This window comes from Setaria viridis, chromosome 9 (assembly GCF_005286985.2).
Source record: "Setaria viridis chromosome 9, Setaria_viridis_v4.0, whole genome shotgun sequence".
Classification (NCBI taxonomy): Eukaryota; Viridiplantae; Streptophyta; class Magnoliopsida; order Poales; family Poaceae; genus Setaria; species Setaria viridis.
The window spans coordinates 47,049,537-47,071,460 of record NC_048271.2 but is presented as its reverse complement, the minus strand read 5'-3'; the positions used below and the strand labels follow the sequence as shown (position 1 = coordinate 47,071,460).

The following is a 21,924-nucleotide window of genomic DNA, read 5'->3' as shown; positions in this document are numbered from 1 at the left end:
CCGGCCGGCGTCGCGTCCACGGGGAGGAGGCTGGCGTGGAGTGGAAGAGGCGGCGCCGGTACGGTGTGGAGGGGCGGCGGTGTGGGGGAGGCGCCGTCGGCTGGGTCAGGGAGGCGTTGATGTCGGGCGGGAGCACAGCGGCGGCGGAGTGGAGGCGGCACCGGTACGGTGGAGGAGGCTAGGGCGGCGGCGGTGGAGGAGGGGCGGCACCAGCATGGAGGATGGGTGGCGCCGCCGTGGAGGTTGGGCGTCGGTGACAAAGGGCGATGAGGGCAATGGGGGTGCGCGGTGTCGGAGAAGGCGCCGGAGGCGCGTTACGATGGCGACCCGCGACGCGGAGGAGAGGCGGCGACGGAGGATCCGGTGAGAAAGGGGACGATGATCGCAGTGTTGGGAAGGAAGGGGATGAGGTGTTATCCCCCCTTTAGTACCGAGCCTCACCCCCACCCGGTACTAAAGAGGTTCTATCACACTATTTCAGTTCCCGCCAAGACAAATGTTTTATATACTTTCTTTTAAATTTGCTATTATATTTATTTATTGCGTAGTAAATCAAATAACGTACATAAAATTGCAAAAATAAGTTTGTTATCTCGATGTTAATTAGATCTACACAATAAAAATATTAGATGCATTTCAATATCAAACATAGTAAAAATAGTAATATTAAGTTAGTAATAGGTTGTAAATGTTCATAATACTTATGTTAACTTAAAAATTAGAAAAAAAAAACAAATATTTCGACTATAAAAAATCTAGAAAAATAGTGCTTATAGTGTTATTAATATGGTTACCATGACTTAGTCATGTACTTGTTTAATTGTATCTAAATTTGTTACTTATTAGTTAATGGTGCTAAAAATCCAAAATAATTAATATTTTAACCATGGAAAAGTTAGTTGTCTAATAACTCCATAAAACATTATTACATTACTTTATCACTTGACCACAAAACTTTATCACTTGACCACAATACATTACATATCATTATAATGTGTTATTACATTAATTTGTTACTTGACCATAAAACACAGCATAATGGTTTTAAAACATAAAAACATCATCATCTAATGGAACGTTAATGGAACATTAGTAACCTTCCTCTTGACGAACATCCCTTGGTTGTGATCGCGGCGTAAGTATGGACAACAAATGAAATCAGACGGCGGCTTGTTGGACTCTACCAGATCGAGAAAACCACGCAAGCCATTAATGTACTACATGGAGTGTTTGTCCACGTTATACATCCATTGCCGATCCATCTACAAAGTATTACCGAATCAAAGATATTCTGATCATTATAGAATTATACATGAAACATAACAAATATGATACAAATACCATTAAATTCAAATATTGCTGAAAGTTTAGATAGAAATACACAAATTTAAATTTCAGGCCCAAACAACATGATACGCTATGACAAACTCAAATATTGCTAAAAGTTTATATAGAAATACACAAAATTAAAATTTCAAACCCCAACAACATGATACATTACGACAAACCATCCACTTAATACTATCTAGGAGGACTTTAAGCATCCTTAGGCGGCGAAAATGAAGGTTTCACTGACCGAGCCTCATCCTGTGGTTTATTTGTGCCTCCTGCGATGGTAGTACTCAGTGGACCTAAACACTCAGGATTGGTGGTGGAGCGTAACGACCTCCAAAAGGAGGTTCCTGACCCACCGCAACATCATTTTCATTACATCTTTTCAAATAACGAAGCGTGCTCATTTTCTTCGGCTTGTCATGGGGGTCAACTATGGTTTTCCCCTTACCGCAAGAGAAACGACGATCGCCCCCACCATCGCCACTATCTCCAGCAGCAGTAGCTATCTCTATGTACCACAATTTATTTAGCTCATATTTGCAAATTACTAAATCATGAATAATTATTTTTTTCCCATAATTTATTTAGCTCAAACATAACATATAAATAAAATTTTTCTCCATTGTAGTTTATTCTAAAAATCACTAATTACATACTTTATTTCATCTTATTATCTCTATGTACCATAATTTATCTCGCTCATATTTGCAAATGACTCAAATATGAACAAATTATATTTTTCCCCTAATTTATTTAGCTCATATTTGTAAAGGACTAAACTATGAAATTATTCCTGTGACCTCATATCAATTTCTTTGACTAATACAAAATATAGCATCCAAAAAATTGTAGCTTATTGTGAAAATCACAAATATGAGCTGTGATTAACACATGCATATAAATGAAAATTTTCTCCATTGTACCTTATTCTAAAAATCACAAATTACTCTAGCTCTAAAGCATAAAACTTAGTATACTAACCATGTATCAAGGGACGATGATGTTTCTAACCTTTAAATCACTTGGATGAGTGAAATCCCCACAAAATCGGTAGCACCTCCTTTATTTCGCCATGAATGGATGAAGCCCGAGCTGGAGGAAATGGCTCAAGCAGGAGGAAGAAGACGCCTGATTTATAAGAGGGAGTTAGTACCAGCTGGGTGCTCTAACCGGTACTAATGGGTGACCTTTAGTACCGGTTGGAGCCCCCAACCGGTACTAAATGGGATCATGGGGGCTCCTGTGGAACTAGCCCTTAAATCCGGTACTAATACTCACATTAGTACCGAGTAAAAAAATAACCGATACTAAGTCTCGAAACGACTGCCGAGTTTTTTAGCAGTGTGCATCGATTAAGCTGGCGATCAATGATCAGCGAGGCGCCAAAGGCCTGTGGGCTGTAGGATTGTACTAGGACATCAGAGGCACGCACGCGTAGCCATGTAGGTAGGTAGGGAGGGAGGGAAGGAGGGAGATACTGTCTCATATCAACATGCGCGCACGAGGTAGGATAGGAGGGGCTACGGCGCGCAGTGGGGAAGAACTGGGCAGCGGTGGGGGTAGGCGGGTAGCAATGGCATCGCCGATCGATCCGCTAACCGGTGATGAGATGACGCGAGGATTACATGTGCATGCTTGGACGGATTGGGCGGGTGAGTAGCGGGTCAGGACTCCACTCTGATGGCTAGCTCGGTTGTTCTGTTTCCGTGCTAAGCTAGGTCATAGATGCTAAGCTAGGTCATAGGTGTCAGTGGCTTTTCCGCGACGCGACATCGCCATGCGTGCAGGGCGCTATGCTGTGCTTGTTGTAGCCTGCAGGGTCCGATTGGAACAGGCTGTTCCTCTTGACGTCTTGTCAGTCGCCAAATGGAAATTCTTCTTCAAGGCTCAGCCCTGTGTCTCTCTAGTCTGAACTGGCTCGACATGATGCCGATATCGTACGCAGGGGCTCTCTCTTGGGAAAACACCTGTTTGGACATGCTATTCACTTCCACCCATTATCACTTCCGTCTGGTGACATAGTTAATGGATAGGGTTAAAGTCCATAAAATATCACTTTTGCCCTTTATCTCCCCATCTATCCCCTTTCTCTTTCACCCTTTTTATCTTTTCACAAGCCATTAGCCCCCATTAGCTCCTCCCCACTAGCTAATGCTTTTTGTATTTTTGGAGTTGGCTAAAGTTTAATCTTTTCATTAGCCCTTCTATTTGGATGGACTAATGCATAAAGTTTACCACTTTTATCCGTTAGCACTTGGATCAAGCAGGCTCTGGTGCCTCCCCGACAGAAGAGATAATAGGAGGCACGAGATAGCAAGCGAATAAAGAACAACATCATCTTCCGTCGTCATCAGTCGGTCGGTACCTGCTGCACTGGACAAGACACGCACTGCGTACGTTCATGGTGGTCAATAGCAATCGGGGCAGAAGGCCCAGGATCCTGGCATCCGGCCACCAAAGTAAAGTGGCCCAGTTGAGGATCCAATATGTGTGTGGTTTGGGTAGTACGGAGGCCGAGCCACTTGTTTGTTATTATCGGGCTGACGGGCTGGGTAAATTAATACTGGTCGGGCTTGCCCGTCGAATTGTAGCCCGCGAGTGTCTCAGCCTGCAAAAGGAGTCGGCATAAAGCAGATAGGCTTGACACACCAACGGTCTCCCCAAATCGAGAGAGCCAAGGTCCTAGAAATGGCATTGACGGCGACGGGCTCATCGGACTAGTCTCGCAAACAGTTTTCCCTGCCGCATTGCCCGATCAGCGGCAGGCACAGCCGTGATGACCAGGCCGTGACCTGCCACCACCAACCCGTCCATGTACTCACGCTAAGCGTTGCGGTGTGACACTGACGCTTAACCCGCATGTGGAGAACAGGAGGAAGAGCGCGCCGCATGCCGGCGTACAGCATTTGGAGCTTTGGAGCACTTCTGCTTGTCGAACGGGCTGCGTTTGTACATACGCGCGGTACGGTGCCTCGTGGGGTCGCCGGATCGGGTCGGATCGGAGGACGTCGCGACTCGCGACCATGGCAGGAGCAGGATTACACGGGCACAGCTAGCGCGAGGTGGGACGGTGGCCGCCTCCCGGCCGGGATCGCGGCGGCCGCGGTTGATTTCGCGGGGGGTTTTTTGCGTGCCGCGACGTATCCCGCTTGGAACGGGTTGGCAGCTTGCCATACTGGATGCCCGAACGGGACCGAGCGATGCACCGCGTCACCGCGAGAGCGACCGGAGACGGGGTGCCCTGTACGAACGTGGCCCCGCCGTCTGCACCCCGCATCCGACACGTTTTTGGTAACGCACGCTACATGATAGTGGAGATAGGTTGTCACGCAGGCGAGAGGGATGGCTTGATGGATTGCATTATCGCTCACCCTGTTGCACGGATTTCTTCGATCTTGGGAAGTCGTGATGTTAGTTCATCCCCACCCGACCGCGCTGTGTACCGCCGCGCCCTCTGTTTAGTTACGCAAATCCGGCTATCCAACCTCAATCCGTGCCATCGGTATTGGACAGCAAATCATCTTCAAGCGTAGCTTTTGCTTTCCTAGTTCCTGTACAGCATGATCGTCCAGTCGTCCTGGACCTGCGATAGTACGCTGGCCATCAGTATTGGCGTAGTGCAAGATAGAAACCACGTTGTCCATGTCCGTACGTGCAGAGTCTGACGGTACCTTTTATCTAAAGATGACAAGACAACGTGCCAACGAAATTCTCTGTTTTAGAGTTTTCGCAGATCTGGCTCCATCTTAGAATAACAGGGACGCTACACCAGTAAAATTCATACCGTCGATTTTGTTGCAGTAATTTATATTGGAAAACTAGCCATATCTTGCACATAAAAATCTACGCTTTATATGAAACAATCTTCTAATGAAGACGCATAGCTCTAACATCTGCACCGTGATAAATGAGACTCTTCTACTTTTCTTGGTGCTAGAAGAAGACTCTTGTCCATTTACTATAGTTGAGAGGTGAACAAAACTACCTTAATTTATTTTACGGGTTTGAGTGGTTGGGTCAATAAATCTTGAGATTCACAAAATTATAACATCACCTACTATAGGAAAAAAATAATTAGCAAAAAATACGAGTGTCGGATAATTGGACCTTAAAATTACGCAACCCAACGTGTTAACATTCACGTGAATTGCGCCACATAAATGTGCACAAATAACCGAGTAGCATCATAAGTGACAGTTTCAGGTAACGTTGTATATCTGTCGGACAGATTAGAAAAAACTTAGAAGTCTCTTTCTTTTTTTTTTCTCATACGGGAAAGGGGGAAAAAGAAAGAAGCACACGAAAAGTAAAAGTTCGTGATAAGAGGGGTCCAAATCCCAGAACCATCCTGAGCCTCGACTAGCAGATTCTACCACTTAAAAAAATTAATTAGATATATGCCATTGCAATTTTATGAGTTTGGAGAAATACCATTACAATTCTCCTATTCACAAATATGCCATTACAATTCTGACATTTGATGCCATTATCTACGTCTTTACGCTCTTGGGTCCACTTGCAGGCCACTGTATTTACGTATAGCCCAAAATACCCCTCTACTTCTCTTTCTCAATCTCACTGACATACGGTCCCACTCGTCATCCCCTTCCTTCCTTTCTCTCGGTCATGGAGCCGCCGCCCGCCGGCACCGGAGCTCGAGCCTGCCCCGACGCTGACCTCCTCTACCTCCGCTGTCTCACCATCCACACCCCTCTCCACTCCCCCCCCCCCCCCCCCCCCTCCCACAATCCACACCCGGCCATGGAGCCGCCGGTGCTGGAGCTCACGCCGCCCTCCTCCATCCTCCTCCTTCCGCACCTGCGCCATGGACCACCGGCGCTCGAGCTCACGCCGATCTCCTCTACCTCCGCGCCGCGCGCCCCACCCTGTCCCCATCCCCCTATCCTTCCACCTCCAATCGAGCTCCTCACTGCGGCGGGAGGCAGCGAGCTCGAGCGGGCCTGGAATGGGGCGGCAATACCTTCGGCGAACCCTCGCAGCCCCAACAATACCCGCGCCGCCGCTGCCGCCACCAGCCTACACCACCTCCTCCACCGCGCCGCCGGCCTCACCGCCGCGAGTCCGCTTTCCTCCTCCGCTACCTCCCGGGCACCCACGCCTACCCCCACCTGGGCCGCCTCCTCCAGGAACCCGCCGGCCTCCGCCTCCCAGGGGTGAAATCAAGGCCGCCAGGCCTGGCGCCCGACCCGAAGGGGCTTCTCTCCATGGACCCCGGCGAGCCGTCCCGCCTCCTCGAGTTCCTGCGCGAGCTCCGGTGCCGGAAGGGGGTCAAAGAGCATGTCCTCGCCCACGGCGAGCTCCGCGCCGCCGTCGCCGCTTGGCGGCGGGTGGAGCTTCTGCACGCGCGGGCTCACCCGTCACGACGCCCTGCGGGTGATGGATGGGTAGAGGGGAAGAAAGGTAGGAGGAAGAAGATGGATGGGTAGGGGAGGCCCACACGTCAGTCAGATTAAGAAATAGATGTAGTGGGGGTATTTTGGACTATACGTAAATACGGTGGCCTGCAAGTGGACCCGAGAGCATCAAAGACGTACAAAATAGCACGGTAAGAATTGTAATGGCATATTTACGAATAGCTGAATTGTATTTCTCCAAACTCGCAAAGTTGAAGTGGCATATATCCCACGCAAAATCCCCCTTCTTCCGCACTCGCTTCTCGGCTTTTCGCATTCAACCGCTCACCATGGCCGCCGCCGTCGAAGCCGCTGGAGGCCGGAAGGCCAGCTGCTTCTTTGAGGTCGGCCGGCGCGATATCGGCTCCTCCTTCCCCCGCGCCTCCTCCCGCCGAATCAGCGGCTCCGAGGTTCTTTTCTTCTCTGTTATTTTCTATATAATCCTAGTACTTTCCAATCTTCGATATCTCCCTAGTCGGCAGATGATTCGAGCATGTCTGCTGGGTGGACGTTGATAGGGAAGGTTTACTGGCTCATATATCTCTCGGTTGGGTAGAATATGATGGCTGGAGGGTAGGTTGTGTTCTTGATTTGGTTGTGAGCTTGTCTTTATCAGTTTGGTAACTTCAGTTTGCAGAATTTATGTAATTACTGATGTAAATCTCAAATCTTTTAAGGGTTTTGATAAGATTGGCCATTGTCAGGGTCTATAGGTTACACTGATGAAATTCTACCTATTGTTTGTAACCTGGAGGATATAGATTTATGTGCTTTGTTCAAGTTTGGTTTCTACTTGTTATCTAGTTTCTTTTAGTTGATATCCATTTTCAAGCTCGATAAATATCTTACTGGATCACGTGTGTTGCAAAGGTGATCTAACCTGAGCTGTATTACAGATTATGGTGATGAATTTTGTGATAGATTTAGTATCTAATAGTTTATTTCTACAATGCTGAGTTTCTAGCTTTAACCACCATTCTTGGATGCGGGGCTAACTGCTTATCATTTTCTTTTTCTTTGTGTGAGTAGTATATAGTGATGCGGATGACTCAGTATGGAAAATTGCGTGGTCATGATGGCTGTGTTAATACCGTGAGCTTTAACCCTGCTGGTGACCTTCTTGTGTCCGGTTCAGATGACACGAACATCATACTATGGGACTGGTTTGCTAAAACTAAAAGGCTTGTTTACCCGTCTGGACACCAAGAAAATGTTTTCCATGCTCGTGTGATGCCGTTTACTGATGATAGCACCATTGTAACTGTTGCTGCTGATGGCCAGGTTTGTCTCTACCAACAATGCTTTGAATGGATATACAATACATTTTTTACTTGTCTCACAAGCCATAAACAAGGTCAAGGTACTTATACCATGATTTATTTTCTGGCACGTGAACCATGTGTAAAGAGACTCAGGTCATTGCACAGAATATCATAATCAATTTTTATGGAAAAGACTGGTGACACTGTGCCATCAACCTTGCAAGTCTAATTAACTTGTGCAACACATTTGTGAACCATGCTGAGCTTCTGCCATGGTTCTAGCTAATTTGTTTTTTAACCTAGGTGGCATGATGGCAACTATTATTCCATATGTAGAGCACCATCTATATCCTTATATCAGCATTGCCCAAGATCCTTCAACAAGAACACAAAAAGCAAATGACACAAACTTCTGTTTTTATCTCAGGCTTTTAGTGATAAAATATCTTTTGTCTTCACTGGAATAGTGCTTTCAAGAGTTAGGGCTATACATAATTAAATTATTATTAGTGTAGAAATTGTCGGCAAACAGGGCTACACATCTCCATTCCCACAAGTGCATATGCATGCATCTTTATGACCTAGTCCGGAAGCATTTATGTTGCTTAACTAGCACGTTTTCTTGCAGTACATATTATTTTGAACTAAGTGTTTGCGTACTTCTCTTTTTCCTCTTATTGTGTATTATATTGGAAATGATTTTACTGGCTTCCAGCTGCGTGTACTCCATGCTAAAACACCTTGCTGAGTTTTATCTTCATTGCAACCAAATGAACCACTTCCTCCACCCAGGTAAGAGTCGGGCGACTGAAGGAGGGCGGCGAAGTCACAACCAAACTAGTTGGGGAACACGATTCCCGGGTGCATAAGGTGGCTATCGAACCAGGAAGCCCTTACATCTTTTACAGTTGTGGAGAGGATGGCTTGGTACAGCATGTATGTCACTAAGCCACTGTTGCTAATATACACAATTAGTGCAGTGGAATTTAACTCTTTTTTCCCACTTACAGTTTGACTTAAGAAGCGATTCAGCAACAAAGCTGTTCACCTGCTATTCTTTCTTGAATGACAGACGTCGTGTAAGACTGAATAGCATTGCCATTGACCCGCAGAACCCTTACTATTTTTCAATTGGTGGTTCTGATGAGTATGTACGGTTGTATGACATGAGGAGATTCCAGTTGGATGATTCAAGAAACATAAACCAGCCTGTAGATACCTTCTGCCCTAAGCACCTTATTAAAGGTGGGAAGGTCCACATCACCGGTATTGCATATTCGTATGCAAGGGAGATACTTGTATCCTACAATGATGAGATTGTCTATTTGTTCCAAAACAATATGGGTCTTGGTCCAAATCCTGTAACAGCACAGCCTGAGTTTTTCGACCAGCTTGATCAGCCACAAGCATACTCAGGTCACAGGAATTACCGAACTGTTAAGGGAGTCAGTTTCTTCGGACCAAACGATGAATATGTTGTGAGTGGATCAGATTGCGGGAATGTATTCATATGGAGGAAGAAGGGAGGTGAATTGATGAGGATGATGAATGGTGACAAAAGTGTAGTTAACTGCATTGAACCCCACCCGCATTTTCCTTTCATGGCTACTAGTGGGATTGACAAAACTGTCAAGCTTTGGACACCCACAGCAAAGAAAGTGATGTCACTACCTAAGAATGCAAAGGAAGTAAGTTGTTTTTGCTTATATAAATACAAGTGATTAGGACTTGTACTTGATACATTTCCTCCAGATTTACTTCTTACAATGTGTTTATATCAACAGATAATAGCCTCTAATGAACGGGGGAGAGAGGTTGACGCTTCACGAGCTGAGGTGACACTTTCATCTGATGTCATCATGCATGTGCTGAGGTTGCATAGGAGACAGTCTGAACTGCATAGGGAGAATGAACCTGCTGCTGGGGATTTCGCCAGTGATGATGACGAGGCTTTCTACATTGGATTTGGCAATGCAGAAAGGGACCAAGGGGAAAACTCTGACCCCAGGGAATGCATAGTGACATAACGAAAGCAGGTGAATTTTTATCTTTGCAACCTGGCCCTGGTTTCATGTTGGAGCAAACTTCATAAGTTTTAGATTCAATTTCACATACCAAGGTATGATGCGGGATGTGCCTCCTACAATGCACCCAGAGGAATATAGATCATGATACTTAGTGGAGAAGCTCAATAGGTAGCGCGGCAGTGTCCTCCTCGTGTGTTCTGTTGTAGTTTTACACAATAGACCCAATCTCCGAATTGCGTACATGTAGTCTAGTAACATAAATTGTGCTCGCAGCATGTGTAATTATGAACTGTATCTTGGCTCATGGAGTCTGAATTGTTGTTTTGCCCGTGCAATATGTACATAGGCTTTCCTTGGTGTGGAAATATTGAGAAAATCGATATTTTAGTTGTTTCGCCTGTCTGGCAATGCGATGTCCCTGAATAACCAGGAAATGCACTCGCTGGCTTTGGTGAAACATGTAGCGATGTAGTCATGTAGGTTCTGAGTCAATGTTCTGGTTGCCAATTTTGCCTACTGAATTCTGAGCATCTGCATTCAGCTGTGATCTGTTACGTCTTCAGATGTAATAATAGCGTGCATTGATGCCTCCCTTTGTGCTCATGTAATTTTACTGGCGACTTCCTGACTCCTGAGTATGATGAGCCATTGCAACTTCGGTGGTTGTTCAGTAAGGTTTCCTTTTAAAATAGGGTTCAGTAAATTTTTGATCGGCCCTCTGTTGGTCTTGCCGATGATGCTGACGGGGGAGGCCTTCGTGTTTAGGGCGGACCGTGACGGCAAGACGACGACGCTAATGGCACATCAGAGATTCATTCAGAGAATTCTGACTTTCCCAAAAGACCTGTCGTGCGCGTTGGCTTTTCAGGAAAGACCCGGAGCATTTCCGAGGAAGCGGACAGGTAAAGGATGTTTTCCTCCGGGGAACGTCATGGAGGCCCTCAGCCGTGCGACAGTCACTGCTCTACTCCACCACGTCTCCCCGGCGCGACCAGAGCGCGGGGGTTCGGTCAAATCTCGTTCTGTAGAAGACTGCAGTTTGATCAAGGTCCCAGAGAACGGCATCGACGCCCGACGTGTTCGGTGAGTGACGACGGTGGGCATCAGAGCTTGCTCGTTGTTGACGACGGTCCCAGAGAACGGCATCGACGCCGTTGTTGTTCACTCAGGCTCTCGGACAGTGGCTCAGTGCACGCCTCGACTCCAACGGCCACGACTGGAGCTGCCGGAGCAGGAGAGTCGTCTGAGGAAAGAGGATCTTTTTGCTTCGGAGTCCGAGGAGCGCGTGGCCGTTGCCCTTCGCCGCCGTGGCGCAGGCCCGACGCGCGGCGCGTAGATCGCGGGCCGCCGCCGTGCCCGTGCGATGGCGGGCGCCCAGCACGGCAGGCAGCCGTTCCAGGCGCGTCTTCCGCACGAGCAGTCCGCGCGGCGGAGCAACCCGAGTCGTCCGACCCGCGGCGCGCTCCACCCGCCGGCGAACAGCGGCGACTGCGAGCGGGTGGTCGGTGTTCCGTTCCCCGACCAGGGGTGGACGGTAGTCCACCCCCTGGGGTCGCAGGAGCCACCAGATCGGAAACGAGCGGCGGGATCCGAGCCGCGGAAGGCGAGCTGCTGGTGAGTCGCGTGGGCTTGAAGGCCCAAGAAGCAGCCCAGTAAAATCGGGCCGAGGGAACGGACGGAGGGCCTCCAGTCAACTTGCAACAAACTCTGTATAACCCTGGGCCTCGTGCTCGCGCGTGGACGGCTCGGCGCGTTTAGGCCGTTTCTTTCGCGCTGAGGCTTGTTGGACAGGCTCCAACCCAAACAGCTTTTCGAGCCCGTTACTATCCAAACTAGCGCTAAAAGAAAGGGGAGAAAGAATTCCCTGCTCACAAGTCACAAGGCTCGCTCACAGATAAGAGATAGCAGAGGCATCAAACCATAAGCAATTGCGACACAAATCAATACTACACCAATTACATGCCAGCAATTGCAATTCTGTCTTATACGATCAAAGAAAGAAACAAACGTACAATGCTCGAATATACACCACGCCCCATAACCCCCAATTACACCACCTTGCTTGCAGTAGATAACACCACCCACACAACCCCGGATCAGACACTAATCCATATCACTGAGGCACACAGGTACAAGCCACACATTTTTGGTCTAGTCTTCGGCAGCATGCATCCGCCTGCTGTTTGAATTGCACACATGCTCCCCCGCCCAAGACTGCCTCTGCAACCACCTCACGCCACCAGCACGTACAGCGCGTAGATGATCCCCGGTATGTACCCCAGTATGGTCAGCAACAGGTCGATCCAGAACTCCATCTGCGTCATCCATCATGCCAAGTCAAAAAAAAAAAAAGCGCACAACACAGGGGAGGAGCCTAGTTCTCTCCAGGAGACGAGAATGCTTTCCTGTCACAGGGTGAGAGCTTCACTTACGCCGCAGCCGTAGCGCAGGAAGACGCCGACCGGCGGCAGGAAGATGGCGAGGAGCACTTCCACGAACGTCGCCGTTGCCATGGCTCACTGCCGATGCTTCCCAGCTCCCCTCTCTCTCTCTCTCTCTCTCTCTCTCTCTGAAAACGCCTGGAACCGTGCCTGATCAAGTGCCTTAGTACAGAGGTGGCACGCACTCCCGATTATATAAGCGTATTCAGAGGATGGTTTTAATTTGGCAACGAGGTATCAACCGCTCTGATTCCATCGAGAGCCGGGGTGTACGTGTCCCCGGTTGAAGGCACGCGGCGGGCGCGGCCTCGCCCCACGTCGGCGGGTGGCGGTTCTTCCGTGCGGGACTCGTGCGCTGCCGTCCGAGAACCGGGCGCGGGTAAACTACGCTGTCGGTGGCCCTTCTTCTGGTGTGTTCTCTTCTTCGTGACAGAGCCTTCCCCGATCCGCTCTGATCCTCGTGTCAGCGTCTGCTTGGCTGGCGGCTCGCTGATCAGGATCGTAACAGGGGGCCTAACCGGGAGTTGGTTAGGCTCTCGGTTTGTGCTGCCCTTTGCAGACGCGACAGCTGGCGGTTCGCCGCCTTTATTGCTGCACATGCCATGGGACCGTGGCTCGTGATTCCCGTGTAATGAGGCACGAATTTTAGCTTCTCGTTCTTGGCGTTCTGCTCTCTGCTCTGCCTTGTTTACTCCTTACATCGCAGTTGCAGCCAACAATTCCACGGTAGCGTACCCGTGTCAGGATTTCTCTAGTGTCGGGATAAAACGGGTGCTCGGTTCAGCAGCTTCAGAATGTGATTCGAGCGTCGTCTGGCACTCTCGCTGGCTGGCGGCGTCTGCAAAGTTGCGTTGTCTGATGCGGCGGCTTCAATTAGCTGGGCCCAATCTAATGAGCGAAAGAGCCCGCCCATTGCGCAACTCGAAGCTGGGCCGCACCTAAAGAGTGGCCCTTGAAGCCCATACAAACCCAATAAGGAAAGAAATCGGCAAATGCATTTGATTCCATTCGCTTGGAATTATGAACGAGGATTGGTGAATTAACTGATGTACTAAACCACTATAGGAGCATTTTGGATCTGAAGAATCATTTCAGCAATCGATGGGTTAGGTTCGAAGGAAGACCATGAATGCCTGAGTGTGTATAGACACAGCATCGTCGGCGGATGCATATGTACACGCGTACACCAGATTTCTACACATGCCTCTGATCTTTTCCGTCCCGTGTCAGATTTCTGCTACCCGCGCCGATGCCATCAGCCCTACCAGAACCGGGATCAAACGGCATGCCACCTGAAACTATAGCAATCTAGCACTACGTGCAGCTCCCCACCACAGCGATCTCGTCTTTGAGCGTCTTCCTCTTGCCCTCGTGCTTGCTCCCGGCCTTCCCAGGCTTTTTCAGCGTCTGCAATGCAGCAACAGACCAGCAAATTCACGTACCACAAGTTATTCGGTCAGAATCCGGCAATGTTAAGAAGCTCCGCCCGAACAGTATTAGATTTGTCGGAGACAAACGGAGGAGAAAGGGCCAGGAGACACTGACCTTCTTCAGCAGCATGTCCGTCTGCCGCTCCATCTCCCGGATCTGATCCACGGTCATGCCGTACCACTCGTCGATCCACGCGAAGCACAGCCGGTGGCACGCCAAGAACAACGCCCGCTCACCCTGCATGGACGAAGCACGCTGCATTAGCTATGCACTTCTGAATCCATAAGAAGGAAAGGCTGCGACGAAAGACGCTGCATTAGCTATGGATTTCTGAATCCATAAGAACGAAAGGCTGCGGACTTCTGAACATTCTGTCGCTGTGTCAGTTACAGGCTGACTGACGAACTGATGATGTTCAGAATCCAACAGCAAGTCGTGATAGAAGCGTACCGCGATGATGCAGTCTTCGAGCCGTTCGCCCAAGCCCCAGATAGGGGCATCCATGATCACCAGCTTGTATGTGGTCATGACTGGACTACATGAATCCTGCAGCGAACACCATGCGAAATGTGATTTCTGATTTGTCTCTTGACGATGGCAGTACTAGGCTTCTGAACATACTAGTTGAGAAAAAAAAATCTGTATGACTGATTGACTGCATACCATCCATCCCTTCAGAAGAGGGCCTCGCTCTGTTCTTTGCGACTTGAAGGTTGTCAGGTCGACATTTGGAGCACTGATCACCTTGCTCCAGTAATCTCGCGATATAGAGGCAATGTCAACTATCTCAACTTCTCTTGCAGCTAATTGCTCACTGGTCAGATTATGCACCTGAGTACGTTCTTATTAGTATACTGATATTCTTCTTTATCTGAAAGAATGAGATTTTGAAGCATGATGATTACAGCGAACTAACATTTTCAGAACAACCATTGTCAGGTTTAGTTACGGTGTCGATGGTCAATGAGCACTTGCTGAAAAGTGGGCACTGATGACAAATGATGAAGACAACCAAGTTAGTTCTGAATTATTCAGCTATCAACGAAGTGTCAAGTTTTGAGAAGCACTTCTGAATACCTTGATCACTAGTGCGTGTCAGAGTAGATGGAGTTCACGGCATATATGAAAAGCACAGTGTAACAGTTAAGCGCACATTCTCATCGACTGAATATTACATTGCAGAGTCTGCTTTAAACTGACCATTGCTAACCTGTTCTGCTATTTGGAAATGCACACCAAGAGTCCTCATACACCGTGAGAGCACTGGCAGGTGCAAAGCCCTTCATCCAGGATGGAATTTTGCTGCACATAATTGTAGTTGTAATTGTTGAACAAAAAGCTATGTCAATATTATGATCCTACTTTTTTCAGAAACCTGCATATTCAGTTATGCCTGCCAAGAAGGCTTTCTTGCACTGTTTATACAAACTTAGTGCAGTACATAAAATAAGTAATTCATAAATTATGCTTTTAAAGAACTTTACAGTGCTAACGCTGACATATTTGTGGAAGTCACAAAGTATACTTTGAATATTAAGTAGAACTAGATGGTCAAATTAAAATAAATACAAACCTCTGCAAATGATAAACTTTTGAAGTGAGTTGGCCCTTGCCAAGCTTTTCATCCTCAAATGGGACCTGCTGCAGTACCTCTACACCCTCCTTGCTGTTTGTGTTTTGCTGCTCCATCTTCATGATGGTGTAGCTGAGGCCTATTTCATACTGTAAAACAAGAATCGAGCTTGGTCAGTTCACAACTCAACGGCAGGAATGCCAGAGCTTCATTTGAAAAGTTATATTCTGCCTTTTGGTAAACATACCTCTTCCATCGACATAGGCATGACGATCCGGCTTTGCACAAGATTGAAGTTAAGGTATAATCAAATTCATACAGAAAACACTTTAAAAAAAAGATGCAGAAAACACAAACATAGGCAAAAAACATTGTGAACATAAGAATTTAGGGAGGATACAATTCCTTGATCTGAACCATGGCAGAAGTAGTATCGAGATGCCAAGTTTGATGGCTTCCTGAACTTCTGGTGAGAGGGAGAGGGAGGAAGAGCTTTTGCCTGTTTTTCGCGTTCATATGTTCTTTGGTGGTTAAAGAAGGCCATGGACATAACAAAGGAGCAATTTTTAATCTTTATAAACCTCTTATGTAAATACCCTCGTATAAATGTGAAATCCCATTCTCCCTGCGTTGAGCAACATGTCAGAGTGCTACTCACAAAAGTTCAGACTTCAGAACCGGCAAAACGGATCTGTGTATTTATATCCTTGACTTGAGGTGCTAAACTGAAGTTCCAGGAGGACACACTTGCAAATAACCCTAGAAACGGGCAGGTCTACATCAAAACGAGCTGTGAGGTGGGCAGTTCACGAACGTCACCGCTTGCCTTTATCTTTATGTAACGTATCTTGCAGCTGATGGAAAACGGAAGATGCCGGCATCCGCCCGGCCGCCCACACGATCGCGCCCACCCCTTTCCCCCCGTTCTTGCGCCAGGGGAAAACACTTGGCCAGGAAGAATTTATGCCTTGAAAAGGCACCGTTCTATCACGCGTTATGATGGATCGTGGCGGTTGATTGCCTGATCCAGTGATCGAGGTTGTTTTACAACAAGGCCTGTCAAATCACCTAACAGGCTTCAACTGTTGGCTTCTGAAATACTCCTGTTGAAGCCATGTATCGGTTAGTCGCTAGTATTTCTCATTTTGGAATGCCTACAGAAAAAGATTACATGTTCCTTAGAAATGTATCGAACGTGAATTTATCAAAGGAGAATTTCTTATGTAAATCCTGCCTGAAATTTAAAGCTAGGAACAAGGTATATCTGATCGCATGAGCTCCAAAACTGAAGTTTTACTGAAAGAAATTGTTCTGTATTATATGGCCGAAAGCTTCCTGATCAAACAATCACTGTGCAGCAAGATAATGGGCGAATTGTTTTGATTACTTGCAAGCTCGAATAGGCGGAGTTGGTCGGCAACAGGTAGCACCGACACTAAGCACAGACTAAATATTTACAGTATTAGGTGCATATGCACAAACAAAATAGCTTGCATAACTGGTAATGCCGCCCAGATGTTTAGCATTCCAAAATAGTTTTAGTTTAGTAAGAACAAAGCCTCAATAACACAGCTTGCAGTGTTACTTCTCTAAAAAAAAAAGGCACGTGCAACCAAACCAAATTATGAAGTTTAAAAGGCTTTGAAATGCAATTGGGGATAGTGTCTATCCGGTTTTAGAGAAGATGCTGCTGGACACCATTTGTTCCTAGTAAAAGGTGCCACGGACAAAAGATTCTAGTGGATATTCCATAATATACCAGTGGATGGTCCTTGTACCATTTTACGTACTTCTTCCTCCATCACGTAATCGTGGCTTGGGGATAACTTACTGGCTTTCTTCCTTCCTACTACTCCCTCTATTCCAAATTATAAGTCGCTTTGACTTTTTTGATACTTTCACTTTGCTATGTATATAGATATAACAATATGTTTAGATGCATAGCAAAGTGGATCTACCAAAAAAGTCAAAGCGACTTATAATTTAGGATGGAGGGAGTATCGTTTTTTAATACTTGTATGTATCGTAAGGTTTCCCCTTTTCCTCCTCTTGTTTTCCTCGGACTCTGGATGCCCTGCATTTTTTTTCTTTTTTTTTAGATCACACACTCTTACTTCGGTTTAAACTTCTATTTAAATTTGATATAATATATACACCTGGGACCCTTCTCTATTGTTACTATTAGATGAGAAATAGCGAAATTCAAGACTTTTGAGATGAAAATAGCAAAATTCAAGTTGATGTGGCTCCCAACAACCGTACTTCCCAACAACGAAAGAGATTATGGGCTTGCTTGTTGGGTTATGTTAAAGAGTATTGACTTATGACGGTGTAAAAAAGAGATCTATGGCCCATGGGCCATTATACACTATTGGGCACTGAGGGCCCATGAACAAAATCCTACGATGACACTGCTTACCTGCATTTACAAATTTGGCACATTGTTCAAACGAAAATATGTCAATTTCTCAGTTTCGACAAATTATAGAGATTAGAAAATGACAGTGCACCAGGTGTGAAAACTGTGAATACGCACATTGACTTCTTCCCTCCCGAAGGAGAACTGCAACAAAAATACAATATTGTTCCGTCACCACGAATGCCATCACGACTCCAACTTTCCAGCAGATCGGGAGCAGCTCGTCTGGACATTTTAGGCTCCCTTTGGACATTATGCATGCAGAGCCAAAGGACTTGCTTGGATCCATGCGGCGCGATTCCATGATGGTAGCACGCTGAAAAACCTATAGCTCCTCCTAGGTTGCGGACCCTAACGTTTTAGTAACAGTAGTTTCTAGGAAGCCATGATGATTAGAATGACAGCACTGGTAATCGCAGACTAATGTTGTTCAGTGATTTGCTGGAACAGGTACTTCGCCGACGACGATGACCGCGCGTCAGACCAGACGACGTCTCTTCCAGCCAGCTCACACGGTTGGCATGGGATGCGAGACTTGATTGTGGAAACCGTTAATAAGACGGCCGGCCGGCCGGCCGCACACTGCCAGTCCAAGTACGTTTTGGAGATAGAGTTAGGCAGCCTGGTTTTGGTGTCGTCCGTGATGGCGAGTGGCTGATTCGCAGGTCTGCTGTTGCGCGTGTGCTCTGCGTTCTGAACACCTGTCTGGAGTGGAGGCGATGCACGCGCAGCATGCATGTTCCACTCAGAGCAACATCCATGCATTGTCCACGAAAATCTAGCTATCACAGAGCAGCTCGTAGTGATACCCATGCATGCTAAATGAGGCTCTCTGTTTGGATTCATCAGTCCTGTGTTTACCTTGTTCTTTTCTTCAGATTGCCAACTCTGTTTTTGATTGCAATTTGCAAGACGTGCGATTATGACTGCATGGTAGCGTATCCGCACACGACCAACGTTCGTTCGAGGTCCATTGAGGCGGCAACTGCCTAAAATCAGTTCATCTAGCAACAACGCAAAGTTAGCGGCGACTTGCTACTAATACACACGCCTAGCAAAGTCAGCTCATAGACACGTAACTTCGTTTGTCGCCTCATGGGAGTACTTCGGTAGTACTTGTTCGTATGATCGTTACACAACAAAAAAAAAAGTTCGTCAACATCATCGGCCGGTACTACAATGAACCTGTTCATGCATTTCGTACTACAAGCAAGATGGATTCAAGAGTAAATATTCGTATTGACGGAGTAATAGTCATACAGCCTTAATTAATTACGGCCGGCTACAGCGTCTTGCAGCAGCTAGCCAGCAAGCAACCAGAAACGTTACCGTTCGTCTTAGCTACTTGTGTATTACTGGAGCTACTAAGATCATCTACTGATCGTGCAGATCAGGTCCAGAGCTGGGCCTCGTGATCCGGCCACGTCGCTGAGTCCAGGTCCGAGTCGTAAAACGTCTGGTGGTACGCCGCGCCGAAGTTGCTGCCGCCACCGCTGCCGCCGTCCATCAGCGGCGACGATGGCTGCTGCTGCAGCTGCTGGTGCTGGTGGTGTCCGTCCCGGCGGTTCACCATGTCCACGCAAACGAGTGCTAGCAGGTTGGCGTGCTGCGCCTGCGCGTTGAGGAGGTCGGCCTGCGCGCGCGCCAGCTGCACCTTGAGCTCGTTGGCCTGCCTCTGCAGGCGGCACACCGCCCCGGCGCACCCGTACACGGGGTCCCGCAGCCGCGCCTCCGCCTCGTACACCATGCTGCTCACCGCGTCCGCGCGCGAGCACTCCGGCAGGTCCTGGAGGAGCTTGATGATGTTGCTGGCGCCGAACACGCGATGCGCGGTCGTGAACTTGGCCGGCTCCGCCGGCGGGAAGTAGGGCGCCAGCACGCACCCGTCGGCGCAGCGGCGCCGGAGGATCTTGCACGCCGCGCACGGGCTCAGCACCACCGTCGGCGCCGCGTTGCCCACCACCTGGGCGGCCGGCGGCGGCGGCGAGCACGACGACACCCGCGACGGCGGCGACGCGGAGCGGCAACTGTTATTATACTGCTGCTGCTGCTGCGCCGCCGCGGCCGTCGTGCCCGTGCTCGCGTTGCTGCCGTAGTCCATGACCGACCGATCCATCGACGAGCGGTGTGCTAGCTGCTGGCAGCTAGTGTTTGAGCAGAGGTGGTGGAATAATGATCTGCTGGTAAATCGGAAGTTAAATTTTGTGGTGGTATATATAGACGGATCGATCGGGACGTGTGTAGATTTTCCCCTGCTATACGTTCGAGAGAGGCTTTTCCTTGGTGGAATATAGCGCAGGACGATGGATGCAGACATGCAGCACACGATGCTGACGAATCAGGTCAGCATCAATTCAGTTGCCGTTTTACTAGTAGTGTATGCATACGTCCGTGCTGTGCTTGGCCAAGTTCGGCAGGTTTTGAAGTCTAGAAGAGATGGTTAATTAATTAGACGTGCAATTTGCTATAGTTAACCTCACCGTGCATGTCACTCGATCATGCCTTCTTCGTTCATATACTAGTCAGATCAGTATGTTTTCTTTCCCATACATGTATGCTAGTTTACAAAACCAAAAATGTACGATTGATCTCGAAATCTTTTTTGTCTCTTGTAAATCTTCCAACGCCATATTTCCAGACGAGGTGGCCCCGAGGCCGGCTCCGTAGAAAATGCTTGTCCAAAACCAAGACCTTATTGTTGTTGCTTGTTGCGTGGCAGCCTGGAACGTACGCACGTAGGAGTAGGCGGTAAGAACCAAAAAAAGGATCGTTCATCTACATGTATTGTCTCCAATTCTCCACCGTCCCGTTAACAAAGTCATGCGAAACACGAGCGTGTTCCGTCCATATGTTTGGATATCGTCCATAAACTGATGGCAGTGTAGTATGCAAGTCAGACAGTGTGCGCATGGAAATCAAACGCAGCATGACCTGCACATTAGGTAACAATAATGGAATACACCCTCACAGGCGTGCTAAGACTGTGTTCTTGGATGTATCCATACCGTCCTTGCGTATATGCAATCGCTATATATGCTGGTAATACGAGCTCAAAAGTTTTCAGCCCATTTAGTACGTACTTAATTAGTACTGTTGGTGGTCATCCTGGACTAGTCTGAGTATTATAACAGCTAGTCCAATAATTTTGTTAGGATGATATACTGAACATAACTTCTGGGTACCCATGTCTCTCAACGAGCTTGTATAGCTGATGACCATTACAAGTGAGCAGTGAGCTCATCCTTAATTCCTGGCATGATTTCTGCGATCATGCATGTGAGCCTCCAGCTTTGTTGGAGACACATCAGAAATAACCAAACCCTTCCTGCCGGCGATCATGCATCTGAGCCTCCAGCTTTGTTATTGGATTTGGACACATCAGAGATAACCAAACAAACCTTCCTGCCGATCTATCGAGATAGCATATATGATAGGAAACAAGCAAATCCAGCACCCCGGCCTCTTATCTCATCATGTCAAAGGTCTGCTTCGAGAGCTAGGCTTTTCCCACTAGCGTCTGGCCATGCAATTGACCGACAGGGACCTCGCCCCTCGCTAGATTGCAAATTACCTGACGCGTCGGTCATAGGCTCGCAGCGTAGTAGGCGCACTCGTTCGGCACGGGACAGCGACTATTCGGCATCCGTTTTCCGGTCTCTTCCAAAACCCCATATCAAATCGTTTTGAACATTCAGCAGCCACCACGCACGTCGCGAGGCGCGCGCGCGCGCATGGCAAGCGAGGGCGGCATGCGGTTAGGCGAGCAGCCAGGAATAAGAGCCAGAGCTAGTCAACATTTCTTCAAGCTTTTTGAAAGGGTCGTCGTGTTGCTCCGATCCTCAGCTTTTTGTAAGCGTTTCCAAGCTAGCTACTGAGTGTTAGGATCTGTTGTGCTGCTGCCACAGCGAATGATATTGTTGTTACAAGTAGTATTAGGAAAAATATCCATACAAGTTATGCTTGCTACTCCATCCGTTTCAAAATGCAGGTCGTTTTAGTTTTGCTGGGGACATAGATTTTGT

General features: G+C 47.8%; 4 protein-coding genes across 4 annotated transcripts; 1 reads left to right on the top strand and 3 right to left on the bottom strand.

Annotated features, from left to right (window-relative positions):
* Nucleotides 1-6,772: 6,772 nt before the first annotated feature.
* On the top strand, nucleotides 6,773-10,403 carry LOC117838545 (uncharacterized). Its single transcript, XM_034718613.2, has 5 exons — nucleotides 6,773-7,159; nucleotides 7,779-8,030; nucleotides 8,804-8,947; nucleotides 9,022-9,699; nucleotides 9,796-10,403. Exons 1-5 carry the CDS (start codon nucleotides 6,914-6,916, stop codon nucleotides 10,036-10,038), a joined length of 1,563 nt encoding a protein of 520 aa, XP_034574504.1. The 5' UTR covers nucleotides 6,773-6,913; the 3' UTR covers nucleotides 10,039-10,403.
* A 1,595-nt stretch (nucleotides 10,404-11,998) lies between these two features.
* On the bottom strand, nucleotides 11,999-12,658 carry LOC140221279 (low temperature-induced protein lt101.2-like). The gene is made up of 2 exons (XM_072290685.1): nucleotides 12,471-12,658; nucleotides 11,999-12,353 (listed from the first exon to the last, which is right to left on the bottom strand). The coding sequence occupies exons 1-2, from the start codon at nucleotides 12,549-12,551 to the stop codon at nucleotides 12,270-12,272; spliced, it is 165 nt and encodes a 54-aa protein (XP_072146786.1). The 5' UTR covers nucleotides 12,552-12,658; the 3' UTR covers nucleotides 11,999-12,269.
* An 891-nt stretch (nucleotides 12,659-13,549) lies between these two features.
* On the bottom strand, nucleotides 13,550-16,040 carry LOC117838546 (uncharacterized). Its single transcript, XM_034718614.2, has 10 exons — nucleotides 15,884-16,040; nucleotides 15,731-15,761; nucleotides 15,484-15,632; nucleotides 15,121-15,212; nucleotides 14,988-14,995; nucleotides 14,827-14,898; nucleotides 14,574-14,741; nucleotides 14,361-14,456; nucleotides 14,025-14,147; nucleotides 13,550-13,886 (listed from the first exon to the last, which is right to left on the bottom strand). The coding sequence occupies exons 1-10, from the start codon at nucleotides 15,997-15,999 to the stop codon at nucleotides 13,794-13,796; spliced, it is 948 nt and encodes a 315-aa protein (XP_034574505.1). The 5' UTR covers nucleotides 16,000-16,040; the 3' UTR covers nucleotides 13,550-13,793.
* Nucleotides 16,041-19,117: 3,077 nt separating this feature from the next.
* On the bottom strand, nucleotides 19,118-20,279 carry LOC117840478 (LOB domain-containing protein 16). The gene has a single exon (XM_034720986.2). The coding sequence runs from the start codon at nucleotides 20,217-20,219 to the stop codon at nucleotides 19,293-19,295; it is 927 nt and encodes a 308-aa protein (XP_034576877.1). The 5' UTR covers nucleotides 20,220-20,279; the 3' UTR covers nucleotides 19,118-19,292.
* Between the last annotated feature and the right edge of the window lie 1,645 nt (nucleotides 20,280-21,924).

Bases quoted from the DNA above. Each gene is read 5' to 3' on its own strand.
- LOC140221279 (XM_072290685.1), bottom strand. From the start codon at position 12,551: ATGGCAACGGCGACGTTCGTGGAAGTGCTCCTCGCCATCTTCCTGCCG. The intron at 12,354-12,470 runs GTAAGTGAAGCT...TGGATGACGCAG, and splicing joins TCCTGCGCTACGGCTGCGGC to ATGGAGTTCTGGATCGACCT.
- LOC117838546 (XM_034718614.2), bottom strand. From the start codon at position 15,999: ATGAACGCGAAAAACAGGCAAAAGCTCTTCCTCCCTCTCCCTCTCACC. The intron at 15,762-15,883 runs GTATCCTCCCTA...TCTTGTGCAAAG, and splicing joins ATGGTTCAGATCAAGGAATT to CCGGATCGTCATGCCTATGT. The intron at 15,633-15,730 runs GTATGTTTACCA...CTTGTTTTACAG, and splicing joins TGCCTATGTCGATGGAAGAG to TATGAAATAGGCCTCAGCTA.
- LOC117840478 (XM_034720986.2), bottom strand. From the start codon at position 20,219: ATGTCTGCATCCATCGTCCTGCGCTATATTCCACCAAGGAAAAGCCTC.
- LOC117838545 (XM_034718613.2), top strand. From the start codon at position 6,914: ATGGCATATTTACGAATAGCTGAATTGTATTTCTCCAAACTCGCAAAG. The intron at 8,031-8,803 runs GTTTGTCTCTAC...TCCTCCACCCAG, and splicing joins CTGTTGCTGCTGATGGCCAG to GTAAGAGTCGGGCGACTGAA. The intron at 8,948-9,021 runs GTATGTCACTAA...TCCCACTTACAG, and splicing joins AGGATGGCTTGGTACAGCAT to TTTGACTTAAGAAGCGATTC.